The 15,899-nt window shown below is 37.8% G+C and overlaps 2 protein-coding genes across 2 annotated transcripts in view; one reads left to right on the top strand and one right to left on the bottom strand.

Moving 5' to 3' along the window:
- Positions 1-2,257, top strand: part of LOC107556713 (propionyl-CoA carboxylase alpha chain, mitochondrial-like) — an 18,419-nt gene extending 16,162 nt beyond the window's left edge. Inside the window, exon 9 of the mRNA XM_016239898.1 lies at positions 2,064-2,257. Within this exon, the coding sequence (XP_016095384.1) occupies positions 2,064-2,132 (69 nt within the window). The 3' untranslated portion in view covers positions 2,133-2,257. The remainder of the gene's footprint in view (positions 1-2,063) is intronic.
- Positions 2,258-3,205: 948 nt separating this feature from the next.
- The window catches only part of LOC107556712 (E3 ubiquitin-protein ligase MARCH4), a 56,868-nt gene continuing 44,174 nt past the window's right edge, over positions 3,206-15,899 (bottom strand). Inside the window, exon 4 of the mRNA XM_016239897.1 lies at positions 3,206-4,373. Within this exon, the coding sequence (XP_016095383.1) occupies positions 3,919-4,373 (455 nt within the window). The 3' untranslated portion in view covers positions 3,206-3,918. The remainder of the gene's footprint in view (positions 4,374-15,899) is intronic.

Here is a 15,899-nt window from a genome sequence, read left to right as displayed (position 1 = left end):
TTTTATAAAGAATATCTCTTTGGATTTGAGACTTTAGTCTTTGCAACTTTACAGATCTTCTTTATGCACCAAGAGCTTGTAACACTCCAAAGAGAAAGGAAAAATTTAAATCACATCATATGACCCCTTTAAATATATGGAGGGAAGATATTCTATGAGTCATATGTTTTAAGAAGTTATTATAAAGTACTCATTGTGGAATAGCTGTTGTGGTTTATTGTTCTTTGGCATTCTGAAGGTTTCAGAGGGACAGGAGATTTGTGTGATTGAAGCCATGAAGATGCAGAACAGCATGACCGCAGCAAAGACTGCCAAGGTGAGCTCACACACACATACATAAGTTGATACATAATCCTCCTCACTACTCTGTGCATCATAAATCGATATGACATAAAGAACACACTCTTCCACATAGCTACATTACAGTACCCAATACCATGAGAGAGAGAGAGAGAGAGAGAGCGAGGGGCCGCGGCCCATTATCCACACTGACCACTATCCACACTATTAGCATTTGACCTTGGTTCATCTTCGGAACAGAAATTAAGATATTTTTGATGGAATCTGAGAGCTGTCTGACCCTGCATAGACAGCAACGCAACTGAAATGTTCCCAAGTCCAGAAACGTTGCAAGGATGTCTGTAAAATAATCCATGTGGCATCAGTGGTTCATCTGCAATTATACGAAGCTGCGAGAATACTTTTTGTGTGCAAAAGAAAAAAACCCTCAACTTTATTCAACAATTAGTCTCCTCCGCATCACCTTGGTGCCATTTTGGAGAGTATCAGCTGGATGTAAACAGCGTATGCTATTCTATGTCAGCTGCGTCACGCCGGATCTGTTTCCTACGTTGTTGTGATTTGATCTGAATGGAAACAGCGTATCCGTGTGACGCAGCTGACACAGAACAGCATACGTTGTTTACGCAGTGGATATTCTCCAAAATGGTGCTACAGAGTAATGCGGAGGAGACAAATTGTTGAATAAAGTTATTTTTTTTCTTTTGCGCAAAAAAAGTATTCTCGTAGCTTCGTAAAATTACAGTTGAACCCCTGATGTCACATGGATTATTTTACAGATCTCCTTGTTACGTTTCTGGACTTGGGAACATTTCAGTTGCGTTGCTGTCTATGCAGGGTCAGACAGCTCTCAGATTCCATCAAAATATCTTAATTTGTGTTCCGAAGATGAACGAAGGGCTTACGGGTTTGAAACGACATGAGGGTGAGTAATTAATGACTGAATTTTCATTTTTGGGTAAACTAACCTTTTAATGTCAGGGTTGTTATATTTAACTAAAACTAAAACCATAAAAATAATTTTATGTAAAACATTTTTACATATAATATTTTTCAGCTAGTTGCCAAGACATTTCTCGTTTGGACTTAGTTTGATTGATGTATTTGATGTACTAAAATGACAAACTAATAATACAAATTAATTTAAAAAAACTGTATAAACATGTAAATAAAACGAATAAAAATGACATCAATTGCCAAAACTAAAATGAAAATGCAAAATATAGAAATAAAACTAATTAAAAATATTAATCTGAAAACTATAATAGTATCTTAGTGATGCTAAAATAATGCAGCTTCATGCAGCATGTGTGTATTTTTCTTAAAATACTCCAGGTTCATAGTAAAGTTTAGAATCACTGAAGCATTAACATCAGTTTTTACCCCAAAAAGTATTCAAATTAATAAATTATAATTATAATTTATAGAAAAAAAGAAAGAAATTACTTTAAAATTATTCTAGGGGCCCAAAGTGTTGTCCTAATTAAAGAATCATCTGTATGCATTTGTGTAGGAAGATCTGTACAGAAACAATGTCAAGTGGTTGCAAAGATATTTCTTTGTGTGATTTTAATTAAGCAGGGTTTTCTGTCTGTCTTAATATGGAAGCATTAATTTCTTGTTAGATCATTTTCTCCAACGTTTCTCTGGGAAGCTTCCTGTGTCCAGTGTGTTTGATTGACATCTCTGAATGACTTCAACACACAGCTTTTTCAGATGCAGAATGGTTGGACTCTCCTAATAGAATGTGTGTTATCGTTCAGGTGAAGAGTGTGCACTGTAAAGCTGGAGATACAGTCGGAGAGGGAGATCTACTGGTGGAACTGGAGTAGCAGATCACCTGCAGGTTCTGAAGATCATCAGTCGCTGTGGATGAGCAAACAAAGACACTAGTAGAGTAGATGGAACATTCCACCATTTGTTAATTTTTTCCCTTTTTTTCATTATGACTATAATGTATCCATCTGCCTGGAATTTAGCTGGATTCCAGTGAAGGAAATGTCAAAACACTTCGATCTCTTGTGCCTTGGTTTTATTGTTTCACATGGAACTAACCACACATCAGCAGCAGTTTGAACGCATCTTTCAATGCAGTCAATGTAAGCTGTTGACACTCCCTCCCTGTCTCTCTCTACTCTCTGAGTACATTTAGCATTGTTTAGAGGAAGTGCTGTGAATGTTTTGCATTGCTGCAACTAATTTTTAATTATTAGGTTATATTATGCAATGATTTTTCTGCTCCATGATTATTCAAACATAATATAGGCCTATTCACTCTTCATCTTCAAATCACCAATCCCACACTGATTTATTTAAGTGTTTCCAACTTGTACCTCATTTCTGTCATCAAATGCATTAAACTCAATTTGTGATTATTTCTGTGCAAGTTGTTCTTAGATCTGGAGGTGCACTGTCCAAACAGTTCATTTGCTTGGGCTTTAATTGTTCAGTCTTTTCCTCTCTTTCTAAAATTGAGAAATCACGAGGAGCGGAGCATTACCAGAAGGAGAAGGCATATATGATTACTCGCAGACTAACAGACTGTGGTCAGGCTTGGAGGAGGCACTGGTGCTGTTTCCTGCTTTTTAGCACTGAGCCACTTAGATCCACTTTCTGTCTGTATTTGTTTTGAGAAAAAAATTTAATTGTTATAATAAAAATGGGATTAATGTAAACATTTCAAGTGCTCTTGATTGCTTGAAGCCTCAGGCTTGGAAAGGAAACACATTAAATGCATTACTGAAATGAATGATTTGATTGAATGCTGTGTGGCAGCAGCTATTTCCAGAAGAGAAACAGACGCATACAACAGTTAAACCAGTTTGATTTGTTTTGTTTTTAATGTAGCAACCTTTTTTCTCTCACAAATTTAACAAATGTAAACAAAATAACAGTTGACCAAGAATTTGCCTCAAATTGGGCCACTTTTTTGTAGTTTCGAAAATGTTTGCTGCAAGTTGTCTCCACTGTAACGTGGTTTCCTGTTACTGATGTACAAGACTGAGAGAAGACAAAGAGGATTGATTTCGCTAAAAAACATACTGCCTGTGAGTGTAAACACAACAGTATGATCCTTCAATACCCCACTTGGTTTGTTAGGAAACCGATTTAGACTTGCTCACTGTCGCAAGTGACATTAATAAGATTTTATCTGAAAATACAACATGTAGTAATCGTAAAATTAGTGTAATGCGTGTTTTACATACAAACACGTTTGTTCTTCACTCTGAGCTGTTTTAGTTCAGCAGCGGCTGTCAGTGTAGAAACTGGATTGCATTGTTATGGTTGTGCTTCAGAACGGTCACAGCTCTGACTGTGGCCTTGAGCTGACAATAAAACTCAATACACACACTCGGAGACTCCACCCCACTGACCTTTGTCCTTTCTCAGTTACTCACATGTGAAGCTTTATGGCCATACTATTTCCTGTAGCCACTGTGAGAGAAACTGCTTCCTTGTTTTATTCAATACTGTAAAAAACAGAAAAAACTAACGCCTTAAACCCAGACAGCACTGCACTGGGTCGTCGGTTAACATGGTTTAATTCTCCTCTGAATCCTTTCTTTTAAATACGTCGCATGCAGAGATTCAACCGTAAACTGGACTTCATCGAAGGCCTCACACTGTAGTGACTCTCATGACCAGTTCGTGGTTGCTGTTGCTGGTCTGTCCACGCTGCTCCTGGGGCCTCAGGTGGTGGCTGAGGAGATGAAGGATGTTATAAGCACAGTGGTGGTCTGGCAGCGAGGGCTGCCCATTGCTGGGCTCAGATGAGTCCTGCGGCTCTGTCGTGGCACCTGCTGCCAACGGGATGGAGTTTGTGGTGGGGGTTATGGTGGCCGCTGCAGCTGCAGCCATGAGGGAGGACGTGGAGGTGGAGGCTTCACCTTCTGTGCCGGTCAGCCCCATTCGGTGCGTCAGCGGCAGAGTGAGGGTCCGGAATGTGGCACCGGTCTTCTGATGCTCCTCATTGTCTTTCACCTTGTCGTAGTTTAAGACTTTCCACTGCTGATTAACAGCCTGCCAGCGGTTAAAGATGCGAAATACGGAGGGACCTTCGTGGACAATCAGAGCTAAAAGAGAAGGAAAGACGGATTTGCTAAGTGAGGGATAATGTACAGTCAGGCAGTGTCATGAACAAATGGGTCCGCCTAGAAAGCGATTCCATTTGCTGAAAGACTTTAAGGAAATAAATACTTTTATTCAGCAAAGGTGCATTCGTTTGATCAGAAGTGACAGTAAAGACATTTAGAATAATTGCTTTTTATTGTACTTTCTATTCATCCAGAAAAAAAGTAGCACAGTTTCCACAAAAACATGAAGCAGCACTGTTTTCAACATTGACAATTATAGGAAATATTTTTTGTGGAGTAAATCAGCATATTAGCATTATTTCTGAAGGACCATGTGAGTAATGGCTGCTGAAAATTCAGCTTTGCATCACAGGAATAAATTACACTTTATAGTATACTCACATGGAAAAAACTTATTTTAAATTGTGATAATGTTTCATAATTACTGTATTTTTGATCAAACAAATGCAGCCTTGGTGAACAGAAGAGACTTCTTTCAAAAACATTAAAATAATCTTATTAAACTCACAGTTTGGACTAGGGATGTAACGATTACCGGTTTGACGATAAATCGTGATAAAATACCCCACGGTTAGTATTACCGTTTCATATCTTAATTATCACTATAACTGTATTCGATTACCGCGATTTGAACAACTGAGGATAAAATGCAGCCTTGGTAAACAGAAGATACTTCTTTCAAAAACACTAAAATAATCTTATTAAACTCAGTTTGGACTAGGGATGTAACGATTACCAGTTTGACGATAAATCGTGATAAAATACCCCACGGTTAGTATTACCGTTTCATATCTTAATTATCACTATAACTGTATTCGATTACCGCGATTTGAACAACTGAGGATAAATAAATACTGTACTGCACAGGGCTCCAGTGTGCGACCAAATGGGCGCATTTTGCGATCATTTGTTCTGCCGGTGCGACTAAATTTTGTGTGCGGTCGCACTGGCGCGCCGCGTCAAGAGCGCGAAGCTGCGTGCAGCAAGAATATTCCGAATCAGAATCAGAATGAGCTTTATTGCCAGGCATGTTTTCACATACAAGGAATTTGTTTTCATGACAGAAGATTGAACAGAATGACAGTGACAGTACAAAAACACACATAATAAAAGAAGAATAAAAAAATTATAAAATAAAAATAGAATATTGAGGAAACGATAGATGGATTTCATGCTAAAGTAAAGTAAAAGACCGCTTCTTAAACCAAAGGTGAACATGTTGGTATTCTTGTGGGACAAAAACATGCAAGCACTGTCACCGACAGCAAGTTTAGTTTTACTTTTCTTTTTGTTTTCATTTTGAAAAGCTTGTTATCTTTGCTGTTTACCTCACATTATGCTATGGAGGCTCTCTCTTTTATTTATTTGATTCCTCAGTGTTTGCTAAACGTTCTGTAATTTATTAGTCAGTATATAATACAGCATGTGGTGTATGCCATGCTTCGTCTTATTCGTTTTTGTTAATAAACGTTTTATAAGTTACACTCTTAAAAATGAAGGTGCTTCACGATGCCATAGAAGAACCTTTTTGTCTAAATGGTTCCATAAAGAACCTTTAACATCTGAAGAACCTTTCTGTTTCACAAAACATCGCTTGAAGAACCTTTTGAAGCACCTTTATTTTTAAGAGTGTAGTTTGTCATTGTATCTTACTGTTTTATTGTTGTTATCCTTTTTAATTAAGAATAACAATGAATCCATTTAAGACTTTTAAGTCATTTTAAAGACAAGACTTTAAGACATTTAAGACTTTTTTAGTCTTAAAAAAGTGAAAGGTGTGTAGATAAAAAAACTGACCAAATTAGCATGCCCTGCTGTAAATTTTGACCGGTTGATGAAAAACAAGCTTATGTGGATACTACACATTTAAACAATAAGGTATCTAGTGTTATTTATGGAGCAGATAAATACATATAATCATTTATTAATCAATTATCATTTTGACTTGACTCTTTTCTTTATTTAAAAGCTGAAATGTGAGGTTTACCATTTACGAAACTTTTTCCAAGCTTTATTTGAACATTTACATTAGATATTTGAACATGCTATTAGATAAACTGTTGTCAGTCATGTTGTCATTTAAAATACGAACATCATTGGCAATGTTATTGTTTTAGTTATGCAAACAAAAACTCATTTTAGTTGTTGTTTGTTGATTTTAAATGTAAAACTTGGTGAAATGATTTGTGTGTCAGTACTTTTTGAACATTTCCAGCACATTTGAACAATACCGTGATAATACCGATAACCGTGATCATTTTGGTCACTATAATCGTGAGAAGAAATTTTCATACCGTTACATCCCTAGTTTGGACAGTAGTGTATGTTAATATAATGATTAGTGCCTTTAAAATATATGCTTAAATCTTCTGCTTAGAAACAGTCCTCCTAGCAACAAGACAGTAACTGCTAAATATTACAGTAATATTCATATTTAAGTACTCTTTTTTTTACTACAGTTTACTTGTGTACCTGATACGCAAGATGGCGGCAGTTGAGTTATGTTTCTATAAAACATAAGAGTCTATGGTGTGATAAGAGAGACATGAAAGTAGGTCTGGTTTCTGATGACTGGATAACCGGAAATATCATTCTATTGAATGGGAGACCAATCACAATCATGTATTCCAAAGAGCCGTGTAATAACTAGTAGCTAGTTATTCTCATACTAATACACATGAGCTTCACAGATAAAACTTCACACTATAGAGTTATCCCTTCTATTTCAAAACACTTGAATACGTTCAAAACTCTTGAGTACTCATACTTTTACTCAATTACATTTCCCAGGCTAAAAAATTATATTTTTTACTCCTCACAATTAATTTAGTACTCCAAAGTGCATAGGTCATAATGACATTTTACAAGCCAACTGAATTAACATTTCAGTAACATTTAAGTACATGATTATTTAAAATTACTACTTCATCAAATAGTGCACCACTTTTCTGTATTTAATCACTTTTGGCATTTCATAACCTCTTAAAGGAACACTCCACTATTTTTGAAAATAGGCTCATTTTCCAACTCCCCTAGAGTTAAACAGTTGAGTTTTACCGTTTTCGAATCCATTCAGCCGATCTCCGGGTCTGGCGGTAGCACTTTTATCTGTAGCTTAGCATAGATCATTGAATCTGATTAGACCGTTAGCATCTCGCTCGAAAATTACCAAAGATTTTCTATATTTTTCTTTTTTAAAACTTGACTCTTCTGTAGTTACATCGTGTACTAAGACCGACGGAAAATGAAAAGTTGCAATTTTCTAGGCTGATATGGCTAGGAACTATACTCTCATTCCGGCGTAATAATCAAGGAACTTTGCTGCCGTACCATGAGTGCAGCAGGCGAAATGATATTACGCAGTGCCTGAGAATAGTCCCCAGCACGCTCCCTGTGCAAGCAGGTGGTCACGTTGGTTATGTTGACGGAAGTTAGCCTATTTTCAGGCACTGCGTAATATCATTGCGTCTGCTGCACCCATAGTACGGCAGCAAAGTTCCTGCAACAGTGATCTGCATTAATATTTTATGTGACACTGGGTTCCCCTCTGAATGCCTGCAAGAACTCTACACTTCTTTCTTACACAGACTGCTACTATATTTCCCCTCTTTCGATTTTCACTCTCTGAGCTCTGATGACAGTTTTTTGTTTTTTATAATCCAGCTCTCTGCGAATGTAAGATTACGAAGGCTTGTTTCTAGTGGAGTTGAAAGCGATCTCGGATGGCTGTGAAAGGCTAGTGCCCTCCCTAGAGCCCTGAGGTTCTCCTCTCACTCTAGCTGCTCTAGAATCAATGAGACAGACCACTAATACACATTATCACTGTACACTGCAGACCACTAAAACAAGCAGCGTGTGAGAAGGTAATAACAACCCACAGTTTTCAATCGACTTTTCTACAAGAGCCTAAGCCAAAGCCCCAGCGTTGAGAAAACTATACATGCTGGAACATGTTCATATCACATTAGTCACAATTGTTCGGTTAAATGTGGGGAAAAGCACTAATCCTAGAGTTGATACTGTAGTGGTTACTGTTATTACTGAAGTTTCTTTGGACAGAACAGAATTAAAGAATCCACAGTGGCATTTATATGCAGAAAATGCGTACAAGTTGAAATTAGGTTGTGGAGGAGTTTAATAGCGTTCCAGTATCATGAAGATGCCTATTGCTGCTGCAACCTGATTTTCCAGACTCTCTCTTTCTCTCAGTCACTCTTCCATGGTTGGACTGCACATCCTCTCACTACAAGGAGAGAATGTGAGACGTGTATTGATTGAACACACACACACTGACAAACACACACATTTTCCTTGAGCTGAGAGGATAGCTGAAGGAAATTCTCAGGGTAAAGCTTGAATTTTTATCAGCACTTTATTCTGCTGTAGTGTGGGATTTTTTGGCTCCCAACCAGTCCCACAGTGGATGGGAACAGGGCTCGGCTGTGAAAAGCCACTTTGCCACCTGTCTCTTCTCTTAGCTTTACTCTCAATCTTGCTCTCATTCTCCTTCATTTTTTGTCCCCATAGGGCTTTGCTTTCAGATGAATCTATATTATGGCAGATGATTTTAAACCAATGACTATAATTAGGTGCAAAATTATTTCAATGTTAAACCGAAGGCTGTATGAGTAACATATCATCCCACCAGCAATCTTGAAATGAACCGCAATATCTTGTGTAATAGTGACAAATAATAATAGATTGCAAAATAACGAAACTCCTTTAAAAGCTTTATTTATTTTTATTTTTTTCATTGTCACAAGAAGTAATCTTGATCTAACTATAGTTAGTGAACCCTATTCATGCGGTACTTTGGATAAAACAGCTAAAAATATCTCAGATGATGACACTCTCCTTATGAATCTTAGTGACCATATAAAAAATATTCACAATGTTGTTTAAATAAATGTTGGCAGCAGATTTCTTGAATCCATGCATTCAAGCAAAAAAATTTAAATAAATAAAAAATATCACTTTAATCTCTGTTGTAGCTTTATTTTTTTGTATTTATTGTATTTTGAGGAATTGTTTTATGTACCAATTCATCAGCATTTATCCAAAATACTGTATAAGCACACACTGGATAAAAGCATCGGCTAAATGAATAAATGTAAATGCTGTGTGATGCATCGTTCGTAATATTCGGCCTGATGCCCCCTTCCTTTCAGGAGGGGAAATAATAAAAGGTTAATGCTATTCCCAGTGATAGTGTTTTCAATGAAACGATCGCCTTTAGGCATTATCTCCATTCTTTCCACCTAATCAGACCGAATGGACTCTTGTTCCGTCTCCCTCCCAGTCTGGCTGCTTATTTGAGACCGAGCGATACATCACGGTGAGAAACTCTTGAGGAGCTCTGCCATTGATCTACAGCACACGCACGCGCAAACGGATGAGCCACTAAAACATTCCCGACATCACTATTGTTCAGCTCTGTCCCATTCACCCTCTCTCTTTTTTTCTTGCATTAACGATTACCCGAGATAGCACTGCTCTGAGAAGACCTCATCATTCCCTCTGAGCCACTAGAGAGGCGAAACAGCAGAATGGACTCTTGTTCCGTCTCCCTCCCAGTCTGGCTGCTTATTTGAGGCAGAGCGATACATCACGGTGAGAAACTCTTGAGGAGCTCTGCCATTGATCTACAGCACACGCGCAAACGGATGAGCCACTAAAACATTCCCGACATCACTATTGTTCAGCTCTGTCCCATTCACCCTCTCTCTTTTTTTCTTGCATTAACGATTACCCGAGATAGCACTGCTCTGAGAAGACCTCATCATTCCCTCTGAGCCACTAGAGAGGCGAAACAGCCATTCCACTTCAGGTTCTACAGCTTTGTGATGCCCATTTATACTGCAGGCACTAGGCGGCAGATATTTTGCATTGCAGCTGTCATTTGTGGATGACTGCAGTTGTTGATGCTCTTGTTGTAATTTCCATTTTACTTAATGTCCAATCTGTGAGTTGTCTAAACCTCGAACATCAAACTGAAGTTTTAGTGCAAGCGTTCTGTCCAATACCTTTGCATTTATTCAGATGGTTACATGCATACAGCAGCAGAATACAGTTGTCATTTGTGAGTATGCTGTAATTGTGCATACACAATTTTACACTCTAAAAAAATCCTGGGTTATTTTTTAACCCAAATAAAATCATTTTTTGGGTTATTTTTTTCAGTGTTTGGGTAGTAGTAATTGTGCATACACAATTTTACACCCCAAAAAAATCCTGGGTTATTTTTTTAACCCAAATAAAATCATTTTTTGGGTTATTTTTTTCAGTGTTTGGGTAGTTTTTTTGTTACCCAGCTCCTGGGTCAAATGTAACAACCCAGTGTTTGGGTTGTTTTGCAGCTCCTGGGTCAGACATACTGTAACAACCCAATGTTTGGGCAGTTTTAGTGTTACTCAGATCCAGGGTCAGACGTAACCCAGGGGTTGAGTTATTTATCGCGGGAATTTTGCGTCTTCACTTCACGAGAGAGCAGTTCTAAGCGCCATCTAATTGATGCATTCTTCGGTAAAATACAGGTTTGTGTATATTTTATTTTATCTATAAAATCGTTGCTGTGCTGTATATAGTTAAATTTTATGCAGAGCAACATACGCAACATAGGCACGCGGTGTGAATCACCTTTAACGAGTGTCGCGGTCTTTTCGCGTGATAGAAAAGCCTGATGCTTTGCATAAAATAAACTATTTTATTCATAAAGATACAGAATATAATACTTTGTTTGGATGTTAAAACGTGTCTTCAGAGCTGTTTATTGTTTGTTTATTGGCAGGTTATGGAGTCACAGCATGTTTCGGCTAGAGCGAAACTCTGGGCGGCGGTCCATTAGCAGTTCCCCGCCGAACACGACTCCAGCTCGGGGACGAGAACCAGCGCCGTTACGATGGAAACAGAATAACAGAGACTGGTCGATTACACATGAATTACTTCTGTTTAATGTTGAATTTTTGTTCTAATGTTTGTTAAACGAGTTTAAATATAGGCAATATGTATAGCTATTAAAAACGATATAAACAATGCTGTAATTTATAAATAAAGGAAAATAAAGGAAGTTATCATGCAAACCAGTGGTTGTGTGGAGTATTTTAGAAAAGTTTAGAGTTTTTAAGTTAATCTGTAAACCTTACTTAATGTATGAAGTAAAAAAATAAGCTAGTAATTTGGTAAAAATGAATAAACCCATTAGCTGGGTTAAATCAACCCATTATGCTAAAATGGGCTGATTTAACCCAAGATAGGTTCTGTCCTATATTTACCCAGCCCTTGGGTTGTTTTTAACCCAGTGTTTTTTAGAGTGCAGGTATCACTTTACAATAAGGTTCTATTAGTTAATGTTAGTTTATTTATTACAGTATTTATTAATCTTTATTAATGTTAGTTAATGAAAATACAGTTGTTCATTGTTAGTTCATGTTAATTCATATGCATTAACTAATGTCAACAAGCACAACATTTGATTTTAATAATGCATTAGTAAATGTTGACATTAACTAAGATTAATACATGTTGTAGAAGTATTGTTCATTCTCAGTTTATGTTAACTAAAGTAGTTAACTAATGAACCTTATTGTAAAGTGTTATCCAATTTAGCTTTTTTTTCAGCAAGATTTTGCAAGCAAAAAAGGTCAATTTTCTATTGTCTATAGATTTTTGAACCAGGGATCTTTCTTTTGGTCACCTCACCAAATTTGATTGACCAACCAAGCCTGATGCAAAATCTGCATGAGGATCTTTATCTCATTCACAAAATTCCAGATTGCACTGATTCCTATGGAATTTATTGGATTTTGTTCACAAAAGTTGCCTGAACAGCGGTAAATGTGACCACCTTTACTATATTTACATATTTAGGGGCTTTTTTGTGTGTTGGTTCAGTTCAAATCAAAACCAGTGTTAAGTTCATCAATTTGAAACTAGTCAATTTGAAAAAATTTGAAACTATAGCAGATCTACAAAAGGCAGCAATGTCATTATTCAGTTCAAGTCAGTTCAGTGTTGATTCAGTTCAGTTGAATACCAGTGTCGATGTTGCAAGATGCGCTTCAGCTGTGAAGCAGTTCTACAGAAGACAATACTGCCATCATCTAGCTTAATTCAGTTCCAGTTTTATTCTCATCCAATGGTGTCAGTAAATGGGATCATCTCGATAAATTACTGATAGTTAAATTTCTTTCAGAGCAAGAAGACAACAGTGACAAGGAACCCAAACTCCATCAGGTAACAGAAATGAAGAAAAAAAAAACCTTAGGAGAAACCAGGCTCAGTCTGGGGACCAGTTCTCCTCTGGCTTAAGCGAACAAACACAGTGTGATATAGATCGGGATACATCACATTGGCATTTGGTGGGAAAGAGTTGTAAACTGTTCAGAAGTGTAGGGGATCTACAAATTCTATTAGGTGGAGACTTTTATTTTGACTTTTGACACGGGCGCCGCCATGTGGGGGAAGGCGAGTAGCACCTGAGCTCGTTGAGGCTGTGGATCTGAGCAGCGGTTGGCAGGTTATGGAGTCACAGCATGTTTCGGCTAGAGCGAAACTCTGGGCGGCGGTCCATTAGCAGTTCCCCGCCGAACACGACTCCAGCTCGGGGACGAGAACCAGCGCCGTTACGATGGAAACAGAATAACAGAGACTGGTCGATTACACATGAATTACTTCTGTTTAATGTTGAATTTTTGTTCTAATGTTTGTTAAACGAGTTTAAATATAGGCAATATGTATAGCTATTAAAAACGATATAAACAATGCTGTAATTTATAAATAAAGGAAAATAAAGGAAGTTATCATGCAAACCAGTGGTTGTGTGGAGTATTTTAGAAAAGTTTAGAGGATTTAAGTTAATCTGTAAACCTTACTTAATGTATGAAGTAAAAAAATAAGCTAGTAATTTGGTAAAAATGAATAAACCCATTAGCTGGGTTAAATCAACCCATTATGCTAAAATGGGCTGATTTAACCCAAGATAGGTTCTGTCCTATATTTACCCAGCCCTTGGGTTGTTTTTAACCCAGTGTTTTTTAGAGTGCAGGTATCACTTTACAATAAGGTTCTATTAGTTAATGTTAGTTTATTTATTACAGTATTTATTAATCTTTATTAATGTTAGTTAATGAAAATACAGTTGTTCATTGTTAGTTCATGTTAATTCACATGTATTAACTAATGTCAACAAGCACAACATTTGATTTTAATAATGCATTAGTAAATGTTGACATTAACTAAGATTAATACATGTTGTAGAAGTATTGTTCATTCTTAGTTTATGTTAACTAAATTAGTTAACTAATGAACCTTATTGTAAAGTGTTATCCAATTTAGCTTTTTTTTCAGCAAGATTTTGCAAGCAAAAAAGGTCAATTTTCTATTGTCTATAGATTTTTGAACCAGGGATCTTTCTTTTGGTCACCTCACCAAATTTGATTGACCAACCAAGCCTGATGCAAAATCTGCATGAGGATCTTTATCTCATTCACAAAATTCCAGATTGCACTGATTCCTATGGAATTTATTGGATTTTGTTCACAAAAGTTGCCTGAACAGCGGTAAATGTGACCACCTTTACTATATTTACATATTTAGGGGCTTTTTTGTGTGTTGGTTCAGTTCAAATCAAAACCAGTGTTAAGTTCATCAATTTGAAACTAGTCAATTTGAAAAAATTTGAAACTATAGCAGATCTACAAAAGGCAGCAATGTCATTATTCAGTTCAAGTCAGTTCAGTGTTGATTCAGTTCAGTTGAATACCAGTGTCGATGTTGCAAGATGCGCTTCAGCTGTGAAGCAGTTCTACAGAAGACAATACTGCCATCATCTAGCTTAATTCAGTTCCAGTTTTATTCTCATCCAATGGTGTCAGTAAATGGGATCATCTCGATAAATTACTGATAGTTAAATTTCTTTCAGAGCAAGAAGACAACAGTGACAAGGAACCCAAACTCCATCAGGTAACAGAAATGAAGAAAAAAAAAACCTTAGGAGAAACCAGGCTCAGTCTGGGGACCAGTTCTCCTCTGGCCTAAGCGAACAAACACAGTGTGATATAGATCGGGATACATCACATTGGCATTTGGTGGGAAAGAGTTGTAAACTGTTCAGAAGTGTAGGGGATCTACAAATTCTATTAGGTGGAGACTTTTATTTTGACTTTTGACACGGGCGCCGCCATGTGGGGGAAGGCGAGTAGCACCTGAGCTCGTTGAGGCTGTGGATCTGAGCAGCGGTGAGCTGAAGAACGTCTTTGGGCAATTTTATGACGCTAATGGGTTGCGTTTAGACCAGCGACCTGCATTACAGTCGCACAGTGTTGTATCTGAGCCTCCGGTTGTTTGATGACCATTATTGAACGTGTCGGGATAGTTTTTCTGCCATGTTCACACGTGAAGCGGAAGAAGTGGACCTGATCGCGCCTAACAGTTATTGGCAAAACTGCGTTTGTTTTGTTTTGTTTCGCATCAAAAACAATCCAACATTTTTGTTCAAATTAACTTAAATCACGCTGGATACAGTAGCTTAGTGTACTAGAAGAATTCGCTGAAGCGTCGAGAGGTGCTGTGCATTGTTCGTCTTCGCAATCTGATCTCCATCAGCTGGGGATTGTGTCCTTTATTGGCATCACAAACAGGATAAATTCCTGGTTCCTGATTCAGTGTAAGTTCCTGATCCTAGAGCCGACGCTATGGCTAAACTGGAAAAATTAAAGAAACAGTTTGAAGAGATGCAAAGGGGGTTCGGTGAGCAGACAGGAGCAAGCCAGAGCCAAACAGAGAGAGGCGCTTTCCCTTGCTAAAACTGTTATTGAACAGCAGGCTGCCACTCAGAAAGCACCATCTACTGTTTACATCCCTAAGGATCGTAAGCTTCCAGAGTGTACCGGATGTCGTTCCAAGCCTGGTGAGTTGAGTATAGAAGAATGGATAAGTTCAATGAAGTCTGCCTTCAAGGTGATGAAAATTCCTGAAGAAGACAGAATTGAGTTTGTTAAGCAGTATTTAAAAGATGAGGCTAAGATGGCAGTCAAGTTCAACGGAAAGGAGAAGTCAGTGGATGAGATTTTTGATGCTTTGGATCAGACTTATTGGGACAAAATTCCCATTGGCAGCAGACTGAAAGAGTTTTATGACCGCAAACAAATGCTTGGAGATACCATCTGTTCTTATGCTTATGGCTTGCAGGAGAAGTTGAGTATCACCCAGAGCCGAGAACCGTCTAGAGTTCCTGATGCTGATGGCGTATTGAAGGAACAGCTTGTGTTAGGCCTCAAAGATGATTCGCTACGGCGTAAAATGAAGAGAAGAGTTAAAGCTGAGAAGGACTTTACATTCATCCAGCTTATGCAGTAAGCTATTACTTGGTCTGAAGAAGAGGAGGTGCAAGTTCCAAGCAATCTGAGAACCAGTACTCATTCACGCAGTGTCGTTCATGCTACCATTGCAACAGAGAGCTCTTCAGCCCCTCTCACTCTGGAGTCACTCCATGAAGCTATTCAACAG

Source organism: Sinocyclocheilus grahami, unplaced genomic scaffold (assembly GCF_001515645.1).
Source record: "Sinocyclocheilus grahami isolate Dianchi unplaced genomic scaffold, SAMN03320097.WGS_v1.1 scaffold576.1, whole genome shotgun sequence".
NCBI lineage: Eukaryota > Metazoa > Chordata > Actinopteri > Cypriniformes > Cyprinidae > Sinocyclocheilus > Sinocyclocheilus grahami.
Note: the sequence above shows the minus strand (reverse complement) of the source record. Positions and strands in the feature narration are given on the sequence as shown.